The sequence below is a fragment of the Struthio camelus genome, chromosome 9, assembly GCF_040807025.1.
Source record: "Struthio camelus isolate bStrCam1 chromosome 9, bStrCam1.hap1, whole genome shotgun sequence".
NCBI classification, from domain to species: Eukaryota; Metazoa; Chordata; class Aves; order Struthioniformes; family Struthionidae; genus Struthio; species Struthio camelus.
This window is the reverse complement of record NC_090950.1, coordinates 9,445,342-9,464,620: the sequence shown is the minus strand read 5'-3', so window position 1 is coordinate 9,464,620 and position 19,279 is coordinate 9,445,342. Positions and strand designations below refer to the sequence as shown.

Below are 19,279 nucleotides of genomic sequence, written 5' to 3'. Positions count from 1 at the left end.
TTGTGTCCGCTCCCATTGGAAGTGCTGGAAAGTTAGCAGAGGCCGGACTTGTGGAGGCCCCCTCCGCAAGTGAAATGAAAGTAAGTTTCAGGGTGAGGCAGTAGGATTAGGTCCTGCTTCTGCGGCCTCTCTTCCCCTGTGGCTCCTGTTTGGACTGTGATGGGCTCAGTGCAGGTGCACGGCAGCCCGCCTGCGGGCCGGGGCGGTGAGACGCCTCGACCTAGGTTGAGTGGGAGGTGAAGGCTGCAAGAAATGGAAGCCAGGAGCACGGAGACGTGGCAGCCACTGTATTTCCCCTCAGAGGGACAATCGGGTAAGACCGAGCGGTCGATCCAGCAGCTTATCTGTCCCTGGCTTTCCTGTACGTTATGTGTAGGGACTTCAGTCCTGACACCACCTGCTGATTTCTTTTTTCCAGCCGCAGGTACTCGCCCCTGGCAGCGCGGAGCGGGCTGTAACACCTCCCCTTTTTCGTTCCGGAGAGGGGGATAGAGGCACAAACGCGGCGGGGGGGGGGGGGGGGGGGGCAGGCGCGGGAGCCGCCCGGGCCCCGCGGGCAGGGGGCGCCCGGCGCCTCCCGAGCGGCGCGCGGCGCAGGCGTGCTCGGCAGCCGCCCACCCTCCCCGCCCCGCCCCTCCCCTCCGCCCCGCCCCGCCCCCGCGGCCGCGCCCGCAGCAGCGCACGGCGGCGGAGCCCTCTCGGCCGGCGAGCGGAGGCAGCCGGAGCGCCCGGCAGCGGCCATGTGAGTCGGGGGGGGCTGCGCGGGGCCGCCGCTCGCCGCGGAAGGCAGCGCGCGCACAGTTGCCGGGAGGCGCGGAGGGAGCGGGCGGGAGAGGCCGAGCGTGCCCCGCTGTCGTCGGGGGGCGGCGGAGGGGGACGCTGGGCCGAGGTCCTCGGCGGGTCCGAGACGGCCTGAGTCACTCGGCGGGGCCGCGCCGCGGCTGCTGGGGGCGCTGCGCTCGCCGCTGGATGCGATGTGGTCGCTGCTGCTGGCTGTCTGCTCGCTGCAGCCTGGCCCCAGCCCGTGCCAGCCGTCCCTGTCGGCAGCGCGCCATACTAGCGGGCCGCTTCTCGCTCGCCTCCCTTTCCGTACCTCTTGCAAGCCTTTACACTGGGCGTTAATAAAGCATTGCCTTTCTCTGCTAGGCAGTGACAACCTCCCCACAGTCAGTTCTTAAATCGGGGATATGCTGGGGTAAGTCGGAGTCGGTGTGACTCATCTTCCTTCACAGAAGGGTTGAAGAATTCAGGTAGCTAAATGCATGGTTTGACTGTCATCGCAATTCACCGCTCGTTCCCAGCAGCTCCTAAGGAACAGCCAGGGAGGACGTCCAAAGCCAACAGGCGCCCAGAACAGAAACGGGGCCGAATACCTGCGGGTGTTGCGCAGTCTAGGAGGAAACACGGCTCTGCTGGTTCAGACAAGATAAGGAATTGAACCTGTCTTGGAAATCTGTACTTAAACGACTTTTAAAATATTTCCAGTAACCTCTTCCGAAGGGGTTCTTAAAAATAGAGTCTGCAGTCACACATGCTGAAAGTTGGCTTTTTCTTTAATGCAGTTTCTCATGTAACGTTTTAGACAATAAGCTCTAATCCGTGTTGTCTAAAGTGTTTCCGAAGCAGAGAGCTGCTTGCAAGTCAAAAACCAGCTACATAAAAGAAGATGCTTTATGTTGACACTGAACTTTATTCGGCAAGAGCCGATTCATTGCATGCTTCGGTTGCTGTGCCTTGTTGTGTGTTAGCAAGAGCCGGATGATGACATCAAATACTTTTATCTGTATGTGAGCTGTTGTTTAGCGATTAATATAAGAGTTTGCTGCTGCAGGATTACAGAATCTAAGCTGTTCAAACACAAAGCAGTAATTTGGACAATGCTTAACTTAACCCATGTGTATTTCGGTCTTGTCATATTTCATAAGAGTGTTTGTAATTAATAGCAGGAAGGGTGATCTGATGCTAATAGGACTTGGTCTTTCTTCTTCTGTGGAGGACTTGCATCAGGCTTCTGATAGGAATTAGAAGAAAAAGGGAAAGAATTTTTTTTCTATTTTGGTGATACAGACCTTGAGTTTGGTAGTCAAAACAAGGCCAAGACAAATAAGCCACTAGTCATATGAAGACCTTGTAATTTGGAAGTGTCAATTGGCTTCTGTTTCATTACCAAATGGTAAAAGCAAACTTTTCTGGAACTTTTGCATGAATATCATGTCCCATCAGCTTCTGAATTACTAAGCACATCAGAGATAAGTGTGTATTAGCTACTGACTTGTAGCAGCAGCTGCAGTTGTAGTTCACTGGATTCTTAAAAAAAAAAAAAAAAAAAAAAAAGAGTTGATTACATCAGGTGGGAGCCTGTCCCTGTGGTCTCTATCGCAGCGAGTACAATCCAAGGCCGGGATGATACGTTTGGTCAACAGGCTTCTTTCACCTTGGTATAGGCAGATGAGACAGAGTTGAGGTATAGAAAGATTGAATGAAGAGAGAGGGGCGTAAGTGGGATCTAAAGGAAGGGTTGCTTCCCTGTGCGGCTGGGAGGGAAAGGAGCGCAAACCTGCTTGGAGGAAACACAAGGAGCAATGAAGGAAGTTGAGAAGGAAACGGAGCTGAAAGCCGATGTGCTTATGAGCTTTGTTTATCGGTGGAAAATAGACTAACAGCCGCAGGTGAAGTGCATGGTTTTGTTTCTATTACAATGGTCACATCTCAGTGGGTAATTATATATAATAGAAGCTCATGGCATCATGTCATCTGTTGTTTACAGATAGGTCAGTGACCAGACAGCAGGGTGCCTTTGATTACATTAATCCAGTACAAATGAGCTCTATTGTAGGGTACAGCTTTTGTGAGACAAGCAGCAAAGCAAGGCACCTGGCTGTCCTGGGGGCAGAGTTGCCTCCCTGTATCCCGATCCTAGGAGCAGCAGTGTAGCGCTTCCTAAAGAACCCTTCTGCCCGTTTTAGAGCAGCCAGGAGTATGTCCTGGAGGGGATGGATGGGATTAAAATGGTTGCACCATTCAGTTGTAATGACTCTGTTTTGGTTGACTTTCTGTCCAGCTTCCCCGTAAAGGAAGGAGCTGCTATGGACTCCTGTTGTTAGTAGAGCGGTACTTAGCCCTCCTTCTATGGGCATAATTTTATGAAACTTGTCAAGGAGCTTTTGCTGATCAAAAAAGAGAGGAGATAGAAAAGAGGAGGTAGGGCTGCCTTCTTTAACCTGCCCTTCTCTTACCTCTGCTTGTATTGATCAGCTGAGCCAAACCTCAGTACTGCTCTCCACACAAGACTGATGCCATGATCTTTAATCTACTGCCTAGGGAGTTTAGTGGCAAAAGGGGGACACCCAGAGCATGTCTTGGGAGAGGATAACTGGCATGAAATAGAGGGGTGAGTTTTGTAAGTGGCACAGCTGCTCTGTGGTGCTGGTAAGCATCTGTGTTTCTTTAGAAATATGCTGCAGAAGAGCCCCAGAAATCCATGGTGGCAGGAAGACTTGAGCCCAGGGAAGTTCTCAGGGTTTCATATCTCAGGGCCAGGTGCCTCAGACCCAGAGAGGCTAGATTCAGTCGTGGCATTTTGTCATGGCTTGAGGGTTTTGTAGCCATGATTCACACAAGCATAGCTACAAAGGAGTAGGGTTTTTTTCTCACTTAAGGGGTTTAATGGACCTTGTGGTGAAAATAACCAGGCTGTGCTCAGTGGAATGGGGCTATGTAAGTGAGACGAGAATGTTGAGAACGGGAGAGGACCCCATCTGCACCATGGTTTCACACTGACTCTTGTTTCCTGGCTCTAAGGCTCACAGCTCTGAATAAGAGCCCTGAGCTTACGTAAGGGCTTTAGGAACTGTTGTTTAGCCTGCTGCTTGGAGACATCAACGGAGGGAGATGTGTGTTTGGTTCATTGCTTGCTACCCTCGATTTCCTCTTTTGTGGTACCATGCAGTCAGGGATGGTTATGTGCTGCATTAGAAATAAAGGCTTCCAGCTCATATTAAGCATTATTCCTGATACACTCTCTTGCCCTTTGAGACAAGGGTGGCCTGAGTAGGCTGTAAATCTTTTGGAAATTTGGATGATGTGCATTTAGCAGAGTGAGAGATCAAACTGAATGGCCTTCATGACCTTAGCAAAAAAAAAAAAAAAAAAAAAAAAAGTCCCAGAGTGGGAACAACTGGGAATTGTCTGTGACAAGTACAGACAAAGTGAATGCGTTTCTCTAGAAATGTTCTTGAAAACAGGCTGATGTGAGGTAGGTGACATCCAAATAGATTTAGTTCAACGATCCCTTTCTTTGTGACTGAGTGCTTATGCATTCTGCTCTGCATCAGCCGTAACTTGTTAGTGTTGACCTCCAGGCAATCTGTATCGATAGCTCTAGCTACAGAATGACTTATGGGACGCTTAAAGTGGCTGTGGTGGAAGCTGAATCAGTCTGCCAAAGGTGCACATCTGCATTTTAGATGGTATTTACACAAGCATAGGATTCAGTGAATTAAAATCTTACTGAAAAATTGATACTTAGGCAGTAGAGCACTGGGCAAATCCATGTTCATGTGTCTGTGTATGTACAAATTGTCCCTAAGATGAGGAGGCAGAGCTCAAGAAAGGAAAATCGTGTATTAAATCTATTTCCACCCCCCCCCCCCCGGCGGCCGCCCTCCTACCAACATGGGGAGAACGCAGAACGCATGGAGGGTTCTCACAGACAGCTTTATCCAACCGTTCAGTGTCCTGGAAGGAGCAGTACCAACTGTCCCAAATAAGTACAAATTGACTAAACTGCTAATCTTAGACAATTATGACTTACAGAGAGAATATCCTCTTACCTAACGTCATTCAGTGCTTTCTACTGTCATCGGTCATAGCCATTACCAGTAATTAACTAGGCTGGTGTGTTTTAATGATGCAATTGCTTCTTCCCTCATGCCTGTACTTGAGCCCTTTCAGTTCTTTTCTGTTATCCATTGAACAACTACAAAATGATGGCAAGGTTTTTTTTTTTTAACTGTTGAATTGTGACAACTTTATGGTTTTCTGTGTAAAATAGTAACTGATTGAAATAGATCTCTCTGTGTGTTTGCAAGTGTTATGTCCATTGCAATTATAGGACAGCTGCTGTACTGGGTCAAGTAATGGGAATGGAAGTTCCTGACCAAATGATCTGAAATACCTGATCAAGTTCCTTGATCTCTTCAGATGCAAAATTGAATGAGAGATAGGCAGAAAAGGGAAAGTCTTTCTATCTCAGAATAAATGAGAAAGAAATTTAATTTATGAGGTGGCAACTTGCATCTGCCGGACTCAGTATCACCAGGTCAGTAGTGAACTCTTCCAGAAAACAGTCCCCTACGGTGATGATTTGGAAGATCAAAACCACGTTGTTTCAAGAATTTCTGTTTTTTAAAGTACGTTCTAATCTATTGCAGTGCTCTCTATACGTAAACCAGTAACGATATTCAGTCGAGTGCTATCACTGCATATTTAGTTTGCTTGTGTTTTGGAAACACCAAATAGTTGACGATTCATGTTTATGAGGAGTCAGTGCTGTGAGCTACTGTAGAGTTTTCGTGGTTATAAAACATGCCAAACACTATGCAGAATTGAGACAGCTTTTGGAAGGAGCTGGAAAGAGAAAGAAGAATTGATGGGCAGTGGAAAGACACCACAGGCTGTGATGTGTTCTGCTTCATCAAATGGTGTCCTTATGCTGGAGTCTTAAGTATGAAAGGCGTTTACAAAACTCATTACGTCATCTGCAAGAGTTGAGTAGACTGACAGTCTCTGTCCTGGCAATATGTGGTATTAGGTGTTGCACTGAACTGCTGTTGGTGCATGATACTAGATGGATGCTGATTTTCTTTTAGGATGCTCACACCTGAATGGGAATTTACGTAACAACTTTAAAAATTTGAATCACGAAATTTAATTGAAAAATTGAATGATGTTAAAAATACAGTCATTGTAGGGAGAAGGGTTTTTTTTTTTTTTGAATTTCCTATTCTGGGTGGGGAAAATATGTTAAATTAGACAATTATAAAAATAGTTTCTTTGAATTCTTTGAAAAGAAGCTGCAAAGTTTGTTTTTCAATAACTTCTACATTTAAGGGACTGTAGCATATGTGGTCAGGAGAGACGCTGGGAGAACCAGCTTTGGAGATTGTCAAAACCTGACTAGACTGTGTCCCAAGCAACCTGCTGTGGCTGACCCTGCTTTGAGCAGCAGGGTTGGACCGGACGGTCTCCAGAGGTCTCTTCCAGCCCCAACTATTCTGTGATTCTATTTCAAAAGGTCAGTCAAAAATGAATGTGTTGAAATTGGTGATGCTAACATTTGACTCCTTCCCAAACGTTCCAGATTCCAACTTTCCATCCAGTCTGGGGTGGAACTGGCAAGGAGAGGAACGACTGATTTGGTTTTGCTTCACAAAAGTTTCAACTCCTGTAGAATAGGAAACTCATCTCCCGCCTGGCAACAGCACAGAAATGGGGCTATACTTATGTGGGGCAGCAGAGTCCAGTAGAAAGGAACCTGGCCAAAGGTGGCGCATGAGTTGGTAGCGCTTTCACCGTTCTCATTGGTACCAACTTCTCTCATGACCTTTTAGTTCTATTTATGGCTTCAACCCTTTGGTAGTGGATGCCACATAAATACCTGTAATAGACGGGAAAAACACATAGTATTTGGGACAAAAGGAAATGTGGGAGGTTTAAAAAAAAATGCAGGTCACTATCCCCATTGTTAAATCTGGCTTGAATGCAAATGCTTGTATTCCTCCTACAGAGAGCAAAACCCAAATCCCCTGCAAGTTAGCTTCCTCATCTTTTATTTTCAATGCAATCTCCTCTAGCTTGGTGTCTGCCTCCATCTCTGTATATCATATCTTGCAGTGATATTTGGAAAAATCTCGCATTCTGTTCCCCTGTTAATGCCGTGTCGCTAATGCAAAGTGTATGCGGCTATGTTTAATAAAGCCATATGTGCTCATGTCCAGATGCCTAACAGAGGAGAAACAAATCTCAGTATGTCGCATGCAGTGCACTGAAAGGGTCAGGAACTGCTGGTGCTAGGGCAGGTGTAAGGTTACCCCCAAGGAGTGGTGGGCTGGCCCAGACAGGAGCTGTTGTGGCCCACTGTTACAGAGCTGTAGCTTTTGCAGCCCAGGTTGCAACAGCGCCTTCCTTTAGTTCTGGCAGTGGTGTGTTTAATCTCTGGTTTATCTAGCTGTTAAATTAGCATGAAGTGTTGTGCACTGTGCTAGTGTTGCTTCAGTGGAGGTGGATCCCCTGGCAGTGGAACTGTATGGGAACTCCACAGATAGCACTCCTTACATCCGTGCCTGTAGCTGGTACCTCCTCTTCTTGGGCTGTAAAAGGCAGGACAGAGCTACAGCCCAGCATCTTCCCTGTCCTTCCCAGGCCTCCTCCCTCAGCTCCAATTTCATATACCTCTAGAGAAGAGGTGAGGAGTGAGTTTTCCCTATGAGCTTTGTGAATTGCAGTTCTTGCTGGAATTCATGGTTCAGCCTTCAAAGGGGGCAACCCACCCAAAGTGCTGAGCTCTACTGAAGCGTGGGTACCTATATGAGAGCACGTGCGGATCTGTGAAGGAGAGGACTTGGGAACTGGCTCCATATGCTTTGTAGCACCTCCACTGCACCTGCGGAGAAAGGCTGGGGTGCTGGTTGCAGGAGGAGATTGGTAATGAGCTAGTTTTGCCCTTTTGGATACTTAGGTCCTGAGTCAGGCAATATGACAGCCTTCTAGAAATACATGGGTCCTGGTAAACCCTTCCTAGAAACTATGAAATTCATTAATTATTCCAAAACTCACTTGTTATCTACTGCAGGAGGTTAATGGTTAGAAATTATATATGTTCATTTGAGTTCGCATATAAAAATAGCTCTGCTTCATCATGCTGCTGAACCTGGCCGTTCTCAGGGCCTTAATTACAGTGTGCTGCAATAAGGCAAAGGGCACTGCTGCTTGACAGCGCAAACCTCATAAGCTGTCCTCTCCCAGGCGTCAGCACAGCCTATTGTGTAAAAGAGTTCCTGTCACCTGGGAAAGCATTTTGTATGTCATTTTTGGAGTTTAGAGGGGAATTACAAGGCTGGATGTTTCTAATCCTGAACACTGAAGGGTGGGGGGGAATCTCTCTCTCTCTCTCTCTCTCTCTAATAGTCACACTCGCACATGTTTTTAGGTTGATCTGTGGGAAAGCTTCCTGACTTCTTGCTAGATGTACTGGTAACTCCAGAACTGTTCCACCTTCTGTCTTCTTCCATGCATCTCCAATAGTATCAGTTCCTAGTGCACACACCAGAATAGCTGCACCCAATAGCTGTCACCCTTGGAGACAATTCATATGGGGAAAGGGGCAGGGACGCATAGAAACAAACAGCTTTAATTAGAAACAAACAGCTTTAATCAGTTGTAGCAAAAGCAAAGTTGTCAGCTTCTCCAAAAGGTGTAACAGCTGAGCAACTGAACTGCTTGTCGAAGGAACTGAACTTCTTGAGTGGGATCAAGTCTTTCATAACTACGACAAGCTATATGGACTTGCCCATGTGAAAATGCAAAGATCCCTAAGTAGGCATCAAGTGGAGCATCAATAAACAAGACAAGCAGGATGACCTTGCATCCCTTGTACAGGGCAGGAGTGGTGGATGCTGCAGGCCTGATGTGCTAGGACTGATTGCGGCCAAGTTCTCTGGGCAAGTTGCAGGAGACAGGGCTGTGTGCAAATATGGCTTTGTTTGTTTCCATCACAAGTGCACTGAGCGAGAAAGCAGTCCTTCCAGCAGGCTTTGGGTGTCTAGCTGTTTCCTACGCTTCTAAAGTGGACTCATGTCTGATGATTACTCATAGGCCATCAGCTTATCTGAGACTTCAAGGCTGAATTCTCTGAGCTGATAGCAGAGCTCCTGCTGAGCCTCACTGCGGACTGGGGCCTGGGAGAGCTCAGTTTGAGAATAGGTATTGCCAGGATGAGTCAGTGGATATCTTCTGCGAAGCAATCGACAGTCTGGACATCCCAAGTGTTTAGCAGAGATCCCACCTGGCTATAAAAGTCTGTTTCTGAAATGTTTGTCATCTTCTTTCCAACAAGGAGTTGTACACTCATTCCCTGACAGCTGTGATATTGTCTCCCACACATATACGAAGATCACACAGTGACATTTTTCAACAACTTTGTTTACTAGATGATATAAATACAAAAATATCTCAAGTCACCAAACGTTTTGATGCAATTCTGTCTTTGCACTGAATATTTTAGGGAGAGTAGGAGAAGGGGATGGAAAGGTAGAATGTCACGTGTGTCCTGGCATGTTGACACTGAACTGTACATTTGTCACGTCCATTCCCAATTGCTTAATGTAAATGAAGCAGCATGACCTCTTGTATTTCATCCTCATAACTGCATGGCTACGGCAAGGGAGACTCCAGCTAAAGCTAAGACCTTTGCAGCAGTGTATTCATTGTCTTTGTTCTGACGATCAGTTAGCTCTAGGGAACAATGAATGGATTTGTTTTAAGTTCTGTGCTAATGCTTTAGCAGTAGAATGGTCTTCTAATAGAAGCCATGCCTGACAAGTGCTTTTCTTCCTCAACGCCTCGCTGGCAAAGCCGGTTATGAACTATGCAAGCTGATATTTTTCTATTTGCTGACTCCCAGAAAGTTGTTTGCTGAGGATCTTCTTCACCATGGTTTTAGAAGTAAGCCTGTTTTCAGCTGTCGGCCCTTTCCCCTCCACCCTGTTTGCGTCAGGAGCAGCCTGGATGGTGACGCTGGAGGGGCAGGCGGTTTGCCTTGGAGTAAAACATAACAGTTACAGAATGGCCCATCCTCGGTGCAGGGGGCACAGGGGTGCTTAACAGGTCAGATAGTGAGCATGGAGGAATCAAAAGGGGACGTGCACCTTGGTAAAGGGAATATCCTTTTCATGGAGAGGAGCAGAGGTCCTCTCTCAAATACCCTCATTCCTGTGTACTGTCAGTTAACAAAAGGTATTTGGAGTAACTTCTTGTAACCTTAGAGTAACCTGTAGTTCTCTAAGGAAGTAGAACAACTCCAGAAACCTCAAGTTTGACTATACTGAATGATTGCTACTATTAAAGACCCTTAGAAGCTTTAAGCACTACCCAGCAAAGGGAGAAGGAGCCCAAGAGGTCATATTTGTTTAGGAAGTAAAATCTCAAATCCTCAGAGGCAACATGACCACTGGCCCGAGAACAGGCCCATGGTTTCATGCTTAGTTCATGCTCAGAGCTTAATCGTTGTGTACAAAATAGCTTCACCCTGAGATGCTGCAGTAGCATAGCACAGCTCGATGGAAAACTCAAACTAAAAAAAAGTAATAGTTCAGGAAGTACCTCTGAGTGAATTTAGCACTGTGTACTTTGCTGAGTAAACGTCAAAGATCTCAAACTGTTGCAAAGCATTTAACAAGTTAAATTAAAAGAACATTCAGCTAGTCGTTGGTTAAAACTGTGCTGCTTTTGTTCTCTGAGTGTGGTGATAGTGCTTGTCTCTGGGTTTGTTCTAGCGCTGCCCATCTGTAGGACTGAAACTGGTTTACAACAGAGGCAGCTGTTACCCCTAGCCTGGACCGGAGTGGTTATGCATCAGCGCCTGAATATATGTGGCAATTTGCAAAGCTCTTCTAGTGAAAAGGATTTTCTCAAAGGCTTTTATTTATTTCTGTTATCTTTCTTTTGTTTTGAAACTATGCAGGTTGCTTATGGGATTATGCATGCAAATAGTGAAGAATGGACTTCGCTATCTTTAAAAAATTGTCCCCTGGGATTCGGGATGAGGAATGGTGCAGTGAGTGTGAAACCCCTCTCATTCAGAGGGTTGTGGGGAAGTACTGTGAGCACCAGACAGGGATAGCACCTTGGCAAGTTGGATGGGCGGCAAGGGGAGACAAACGTGGCTGTTTACGCTTGCAGCTTGCTGCATTGAGCCAGCAGTCTCTTGACAGCGCCGGTGACATAACAGTCTCCAGCAGCCAGGTGTCTTAGGCAGTGACTCATGCACGCAATACAATTTTTTGTTGTTTTTCCACTGAGGTCCCTTCTTAACCTGCAGATGGTCTGTCTTGAAATCTGCCTTCCACTGTGACTTCCTCGTGGTGAGTGTGACTTGTCTGCCTGTGTTTAAGACTTTCATCTTCCCGAGGCTGCTTGATTGCAACGTACAGATTCACTAACTACAGTTAGTGAACTACAGTGCATCAGCTACAGCTCCAAGTGGTGGAGAGCTATTAGCCTCACTCCCCCCTGGAAACAGCCTTCCTTCAAATCTATACTGGGATGGTGGTGGGCTATTCTGGGCTCTGACAGCAACAACATATCAAACAGAGGCTGTCAGTGGTATCAGAAAACAGGACTGCTGTAATTCCCTGGTGTCATCAAAGAAACAAAGGGAATCCCTCCGCTCTGAGCTACAATTTCTTTTAATCTGGTCAAAGCAGAATAATCTGGCTATTCCTCCTGGCTGTCTCTTTGAGAGAATAAACTAGGCAAACTTGTCCCTAATGCAAAAATGAAGCCAAGAGTGGTGGTAGGCTGAGTCAGAAGTAAGTTCACTGATGGTTGGAGTATTTGAAGAATTAAGGTGAGGGCTTCGTCTCTTCCTTATGCCAAATAAAACTCCTGAATTTCAGGAACGCCCTTGCATGTGCTGTGCTGCCTGGCTCCAACCTTGTAAATCCTTCTCTCAGGAGCAGAAATTCTCCAGGTGAAGAAGGCTTCTTTTCCTTTGATGTCCCATTTCATCTCTCACAGTGGCATCATGGATGCCTTAGCATATGCCAAAATACTGTGCGTGGCACGTGAGAGATGGTGTGACCTCTGAACAGTCCAAACAGCCCTGTAGTGACTCTTCTTAATGGAGACTTGAAACTGAAGAGTTTTCTCTCTCTGAAACTCTTTTTATTAGCTTCTTTCTATTAGCTAGTAGGCCTCTAGGTATTCTTGTCATCTATGTGCCGAGGTAGGGGGATGGCCGCGCTGAGCCGTCCTTTTCCCGCTCCCAGCAAAAGAGCTCTTCGGACAAAGGCCAGCTGGCTTAGTTTGCCTGAGCGCATCCACTGGGAGTACGGTGAAAAGAAATAGGATCCCTGCCCTGCTAAAAATGAAGCAATGTGAAAAATGTCCCCATGTAGTATTCATGCAGGAAACATCACCCGGGCAATAACATTAATTTCACTGCTAACACGGCTCTGGCAATGAAACCTATAGTGGGGCTGAATCAGGGATCACATGTCTTTGGGACAGAGTAGATTGTAGTAGAAAGGAAGCAGAAACAATATGATTGCAGAGATTGAGCGAAGAGGATGCAAGAATAAACTGGGATGTCGGACAGCACAATCCGCTATGTTAAACATCACAGTCTCACTGAGTTGCACAAAGAAGGAAATTAGTGCTGAATCCATCCTCCTGCCTTCAAAGTGAAATAAAGAGAGGATATAGTGGGCTCTCCTTTTTCCTTAAAAAAGAAAAACAAACCAGAAAAAATAGAGAAAGAAAAAGACCGAGGATTTGCTTTGTGATCTTTCTGCCCATGTGAATGGGAGGAATTTGAAACTGGGAATTCTGATAGCTATTGCCAAAACCCAAATCAGGTGGTTCTCAGGAAGGCTGTCCTTTACTTTTCCAGAATAAAGTGTGTTTTATGTTTCCAAGTACAACATCGATTTAGTATTGAACTGCTCCTGAGCATCTTTCGATGGACACTCAGGATGTTTAACTCTGAGATCAAAAAGACAAATAAGTTGACCTTACAAAGCTTATGACAGAAGATTATTAACACTCTGTGAGAAATGTGAGATTTGTAGGTGAGAAGATATTCAGCGCTGGAACAAACACCTCTGCCTAGGAGCATACGGATTTCTTCAAATTGTCAGAATTTTTAATGACAACTGTTTTGTGCAAATGGGTATGGATAGACACTCTTTAGATGTTTCCGTGATGCCGTGCAAGAGTTATTCTGCATATGGATGTTACAATGCAAAGCATGTTCTGCCTGACAACTCAGTGTTTTGCTCTTTCTTTAGAAATAAAATCCTGAGAGGCTGGTATTTTTTCCATGTGTGTGCATTAGGTGGCTTGTTTTGGGATAGGCAATTTGTTTATGTTTCTTTATTTTTCAGACTATCTAAAACAGAGAGGTTGTTGGCAAATTAAAATGTTGGAGTTCAGCCTCCCATTTTAGGGCTGCATCTCCCGCCCACTGGGGTGGCTGTCGTCCAAGTACATGGGACCTGCCTTTGCAGAGTCCTGGTTTCTTCTCGGTACTACTTTGCGTAACCCAGGATGTGCTGTTGGTGCATGCTTGCTCTATCAGGCGGTATCCTTTGTAGCAACTTTAGTAACAACAAAACAGTAATGAGAATTTCAAAATGCTTTTTTCTGTTTCTCTGATGCTAGGCACTAGATTTCACGGAGGGCCAGCGTATGGCTATTGACTCTGCAGGAATTAGGGCTGTTTGCACAAGCTGAAGGCTGTGGGCTGTTTAATGTCATACTTGATGGAAGAGGATACATCCAGCATCTTTCTCATTCTTTCCCGTCCTCAGACTGCAATGTACTTGTAAATAGAGTAAACTGACTCTAGGAACAGCCGTAGTAGCAGCCATATATTAGCCATATACAGTTAGCTGAGTTCAAGAGAAACGTGCAAATTGCCAGTGGCCCCAGGGTGTCTCATATCTGCTGCACCAGGAAAGCAGCAACAAGGGCCAGAGGAGAAGGCAGTGGTTTGAAAACTTGAGTGAATGGACAAAGCTGAATACCCCTCAAAGAGAATGTGAAAGGTTTCCCTCTGAAAACAGCTGTCTGCCAGACAGCGTTTTAAAATGGGGGAATAAACTATGAGTTGTAATTAGGATAATGGTTTTAATAAGCTGAAATCAATCAAAATACCCCTCAGTATTTCTGTCGGGGGACTGGCAACCTGGGCACTACACAGAGTTGCACCGTATAAGCATTGACAAGTGGACTAAAGAATAATTAACATTATGTTGCAAAATGAAGACAGTTTTAGCCATTGTATATATTTTACTGATTTTCTTTTCCTTCGAAATTTGCAACTGCTTAATGGGAATTAAGAGAGAAGAGAGAACATCCTGGTTTAAATTGAGTAGGCATAAGTGGGTAAAATGATTTACCTAGTTCTCTTAAATGCTAATGATTGTTGCAGAGCTTTAATGAATGCCTTCCCTTTGCTGATGTCCTCCAGATTTGGCTCACGGAATTGAGTTAGTGTGGGGCTCTGCCTCCAGCACAGGGCACCAGAAACCGACCCTGCCAAAGAGGTGAAGACTTCCGTCCTCTTCCAGAATATTTCTTTTCTCCAAGAAATATTGGAAACAGCCTGCAGCAGCCCTTACTCACACTTTGGCTGGGCAGGTGGCTTCAGGGTGGTGGCTTCTGCTAAAAATGGTTCTCTGTAAGCCCTGTAAGCGTGGCTGGCATTCGGTGGTATATATAATAATAAGTACCTGGTGTCTCGAGAGAGGAATGGAGGAGCAAGAGGTTGTAATAGCATGATGTGGGTAGAAGGAAGGATGTTCTGGTCCAGTGAGGCTCATGTGTGGGTTGAAGTGGGTTTCGGGGGTAAACCGTAACCATCTCTGCCTTGCTTGTTCCTCTTTTGCCTCTTTCCTCACCTTTGATCTATGACTAACTAACATTTGCTCTCCTATAACTACTCTGCCTCTTAAAACCTCTTGAGGAGAGAGTTGCTGCAACAGTGTGCGCAATATGTCTGTCTTTTAGATTTTTCATCAGGGCTAAATTCATCTTGTGCCATCAGGAATAAATTTGCCTGTCTCACTGATAATTTGAAATTTGATTTCCTCATTTAAAAAAAGGGTCGTGTGAAGGGAACGTAGAAGCCATGGACTAGGGAAAATGTCTTTGCACTAGAAGAGAAGTTTGAAGACAAAAAATAAATTTCCTATGAAAAGATTAAAGCATATGAGGTTAATGGATTATGACAGGTTAAAAAAAAAAGAGAAAATAACAGATTCAAACATAAAAGAGGGAAATAGAAATTTTTCTTTTTTTCCTGGAAGATAAGGGCTAGTTAGATGGCTAGCTAAGTACTTTAGATTATACACTGTAGCTAAAGGGCTGTAAGTGGGAATAGTGGGTTCTTTCCTCATACCTTGCGCGGTCTCCCCTGAAACGCAGGGCTGTGCGGAGGTAGCCTTGGAGTTGCAGTCCCCCAGTTCCTGTTCCACTGCAGCGCTCTCCACTGCTGGGCTGCAGCCTAGCGCGTCCTGTACCATGTCCAGACCATCTCAGATTGATGTGAGACTTGATGCGATTGTGATGACTCTTAAAGTCACTTGAATAGTTTGTTAAGCTCCTGGCAGGGTCAAAAATATATGGGATTTATCAAAGAAAAGGGAAAGATCCTCTTGGTGATCTAGGAAATGTTCACAGGTGAGGAGCTGAAACGTTTTGCTCAGATTCTTGTTATCCAATATCCGTACTGCCGTAGGTATCTATGTGCCTCCTCCATTGCTGCCTCGCAATCACATATTTACAGAAATAGAAACAGAGAACTACAATTCAGGCACAGAGACAGATCCTCAAAGACATTTATCTCGCTCTCTCGTACAAACCAGTGGGAGTCAGACGTTTGAAATAGCCAGAGCTGTCTACCTGTACATGTTCTGTTTATGCTGTTTGCCACACTTGTTTGCTTCTCTGCACAGGTTTAAGCAGCGTTATCTCCGCGACCCTGGTGGTGGTTTCCCTGACTGACAGCGATGCCTGCATTGACTGAGAACCCAGTGTTTGCTGTCCGTCCTTCTCGGAAACACCCGCTTGCCCTTTGCCATGGGTCGCTTTCTCATTTCTGTTCTTGCAGATGTTAAGAAACAGCCTCCCTCGCTTCTTGTCTTCCGATTCACAGAAGCTTATTTTGAAGGAGGCAGCCAATATGTAAAGTGGCTGGAGGCAAGAGAAGTTTGCCGATGTAGGGCACCTCTGTATTGCTTTAATAGAGAGCCGCTCAATCCTGGAGCACAGCTGGAAATGTGGGGCCTTTGGCTTGCCTGTGATTGTATTCTGTGACAGAGATGGTGTGACTAGATGGGGTGAGGGAGGAATTACGGTCTGGGCAAATCCTCCCAGACCGCTGTCTCCGTTAACACCGCCCGTGAGTTGTGTACGCCCCGCTACCTTGCGACTTGTTAACTTGCCAGGAGTGACTGAACGGATGTTGGAGCTGGGAGGCTTCCAGTTCACAGGCAACTTCAGAAGCGTCCCTTTATTTGATTTGCACTGAAGCATAATTAAAAGTAAAATTGCGTTTCTTTTTGTCAGACGGCTTCACTTTAAACTAGAAGCTCTCTTTTTCCTTGTTTCGCAGCAGCTACAAGGCTGAGATTTCATCTCTGTCTGTGCCCCTGGTAAGAACGAATCACAGTAAAGCCATGGTGCGCAGTCCCGTCAATAGAGCAACGGGAGTACAGAATTCAGTGACTAATAGCCAAACGCTTGTGTTCTCTGTTGAAACAGAATATTCAAGAGAGAATACTCTGATTTCTGTTGAAATAAGTCTTGCAATTCTGTAGGTACTCTTGGAATCACTGCATTGAAGTGTTGGCTAGTAGTCAGATTTACGTGATTTAAACAGCAAGTGGAGTCCAGTGGATTTAGTACGGTGCGATCGTGACTTCAAAGTCCTGCAGACCCCGCGCGGCCGTGTACCTGACTGCGAGCAGGAAGTCCGACAGCTGCTGTAACGCGCGTGGGGTGTAGTGCTTGTTGGTGTCCCTGCCAGGAAATCTGGATGATCAAATTATAGTGATGTGGACCAGAAACAGAAAGAGCAAGCCTAAAATGATTGATTTTGGTCCTGCTGTGCCTTTGATAATTTCATATTGACAATGAAATAGTTTCTGCTGCCAGTGGATAGAGAAAATAATACTGTACTGAATGTTGGCAGCTGGCTCTGCAAACCGCAAAAACTAGTCAAATTATGGGAAAAAAAACTAAGTTTTTTCGTATATTTATATATGCATCTATCTTCAGTTGAAGTCTATTTAAGCTTATTCAGGCTTAAAATATCTACAGAGGTTCAAAAGGCAAAAAGGAGAGTTTTGAGGAGGGGAACTGACAAATACTCAAGTTTCTTCCTGCTGCAACGGCTTTATAAAGGATTAAATCTCCTGACTACAGAATGACCTGGGATTAAAAGAATAGGAAAATATTAACATATTTAAAATATTTGCATATCTCACCCACGTAAGGTTCTGAACAGACCAGAAAACGCAAGAGCTGTCTTTTCTCTCACAGAGAAGGTCAGTCTAAAAAAATTCTCTTAAGACCTTGTTCAGTTTGACATACAATAGACCAGAGAAAAGATGCAGAGAAACAAGTGACGAGAACTAGATGCAGCAAGATGTGGTTGGGCAGAACGAGTGGTTTTGATTAGAAATCTTAGTATTGTACCTGTTTAGAAATGAGAAGGCAGAGGCCTTGACCTGGATATTTGATATTCAGAGTTCTTGATACTAGGATACCAGTGAAATTTAGAAGCAATAAATTGAAGGACAGCTGCCATTGGATGATTTATGCACTACGTCAAGAACTGTCACGGTATTGAGGCCTCTGCCAGCTCAGGGGTATGAGGCCCGTGCTTCTCCGACCTTTTCTAGTGGAGGGGCCCTGCTGTGGTCCCTTCTCTGTCATGAGAAAATTGGGCCGTTTATTTTACACCTGGCACCGGTTGCATCTTTTGCTTTTATTATCTAAAATAGATGTTTGGAGTTGTGGAGCCTAACCAAGCTCTGCAGCACTTGCTGTTTATCAGGACCTCCTGGGCCCCCACAGATGTCTGTATCTAAGGGTAGGCCTGGCACCCTATAGTTAGCAAATTCCTTAGTTTCTTTTGAATCCACTGGGACAGGATATTGAACAAGGGCATTTTCCGTCATCCATCTTAGTGCAGCAGCCAAGTTTAGGTGCTGGTTCTGAGAATTCAGTTTTCTACCTTTCTTTTGTCATGTTCCATTTCTACAAAACGGCAACAGCAGTGGGGCCCTGCTGGCCCGTTGCTGCCCGGCCCAGAGCATGGACCTGCTCCACGGAGTACCAAGCAGTGCCATCCCCAAAGTCTGTTCACAGGTACAAAAGTGCATTGTCCCCTTCTCTTCCATTTCTTTCCGTTTCCCAAATGTGTTATTTTTCTTTCACAGAATCACAGAGTCGTTTAGGTTGGAAGGGACCTCTGGAGATCATCTAGTCCAACCTCCCTGCTCAAGCAGGATCCTCTAGAGCATATTGCCCAGGATCGCATCCAGGCGGGTTTTGAGTATCTCCAGGGAAGGAGACTCCGCTACCTCTCTGGGCAACCTGTTCCAATGCTCAGTCACCCTCACAGGGAAGAAGTTTTTTCTCAGAAAAAACTTTTCATATGTTGTCAGTTTGTACAAACTTTTTCATATGTTGTCAGTTTTACACCAATTACTTCCACTTCTGTGCTGACCTATGGAGGATAATATACAAAACATTGGTACGGTAGGGTACTACTAGGAGATGATGCTGGCAACACATGCAAACAGCCATATTAATTTTCTCTCTTTTAATAGCTGGGAAAAAAACATATGGAATTAGTGAGCAACAGAGCTTAAGTTTTCATTTGAAAAGAGGAAATAGAGAATGATTCATTCTGAAACCATACGCTCCAAAGGAGGAAGATTTGAATTATTAGCAAAATATCTAAACATGATGGTGTTGACACCTTCATCTCTTATTTTTACTGCCATGGGTTTTCTTCACATGCAGTGAGAGAATTTACACTATAGGAAGTGTTAATGGCTTCACGCTTCCTACCCATTTTTAGCTGCCTAATTTATGGAAAACCATGAGTAGGTGAGTCACTGCTTTCACAGGATTAGTGTGGCTGAGATAGAGCTTTGGGTGTTCCTTTAATTTCCATATTTACGTGAAAGGAACAACAGACCCACATTAAAACTGTTAGTGTTTGATGTTACAGTATTACAGCAGAGTTCAGATATCCTTCTGCTCTAAATCACATACGAACATGGCAAGAGATGCTCCCTGTCCCTATAAGCTAACAAGCTAAACAAATGAGAAGGAGAGAAAGTATCTGCGTTAGAGATGCCATGAGTTAGGGACGTCTTATTGTTCAGAATTTGTGCCTAATTGGACAGGAGTTAAATATTTGCAAAGATGATTTGCCCCTAATAGTGAATGGGAAAAGAAAATTACCCACGGGTTCAAATGT

At 45.2% G+C, this 19,279-nt stretch overlaps 1 protein-coding gene across 4 annotated transcripts in view; it reads left to right on the top strand.

The window, feature by feature from the left end:
* The window catches only part of LOC104143546 (vesicle-associated membrane protein 2), a 64,205-nt gene that overhangs the window by 9,411 nt on the left and 35,515 nt on the right, over nucleotides 1-19,279 (top strand). The window contains exon 1 of one of the 4 annotated variants that reach the window (XM_068954581.1): nucleotides 646-742. The exons of 2 other annotated variants lie outside the window; for them this stretch is intronic. In XM_068954581.1, the coding sequence (XP_068810682.1) occupies nucleotides 741-742 (2 nt within the window). In that variant the 5' untranslated portion in view covers nucleotides 646-740. Of the gene's footprint in view, nucleotides 1-645; nucleotides 743-19,279 lie in introns of those variants that run through there. One more of the 4 variants, XM_068954582.1, reaches the window with a different exon arrangement.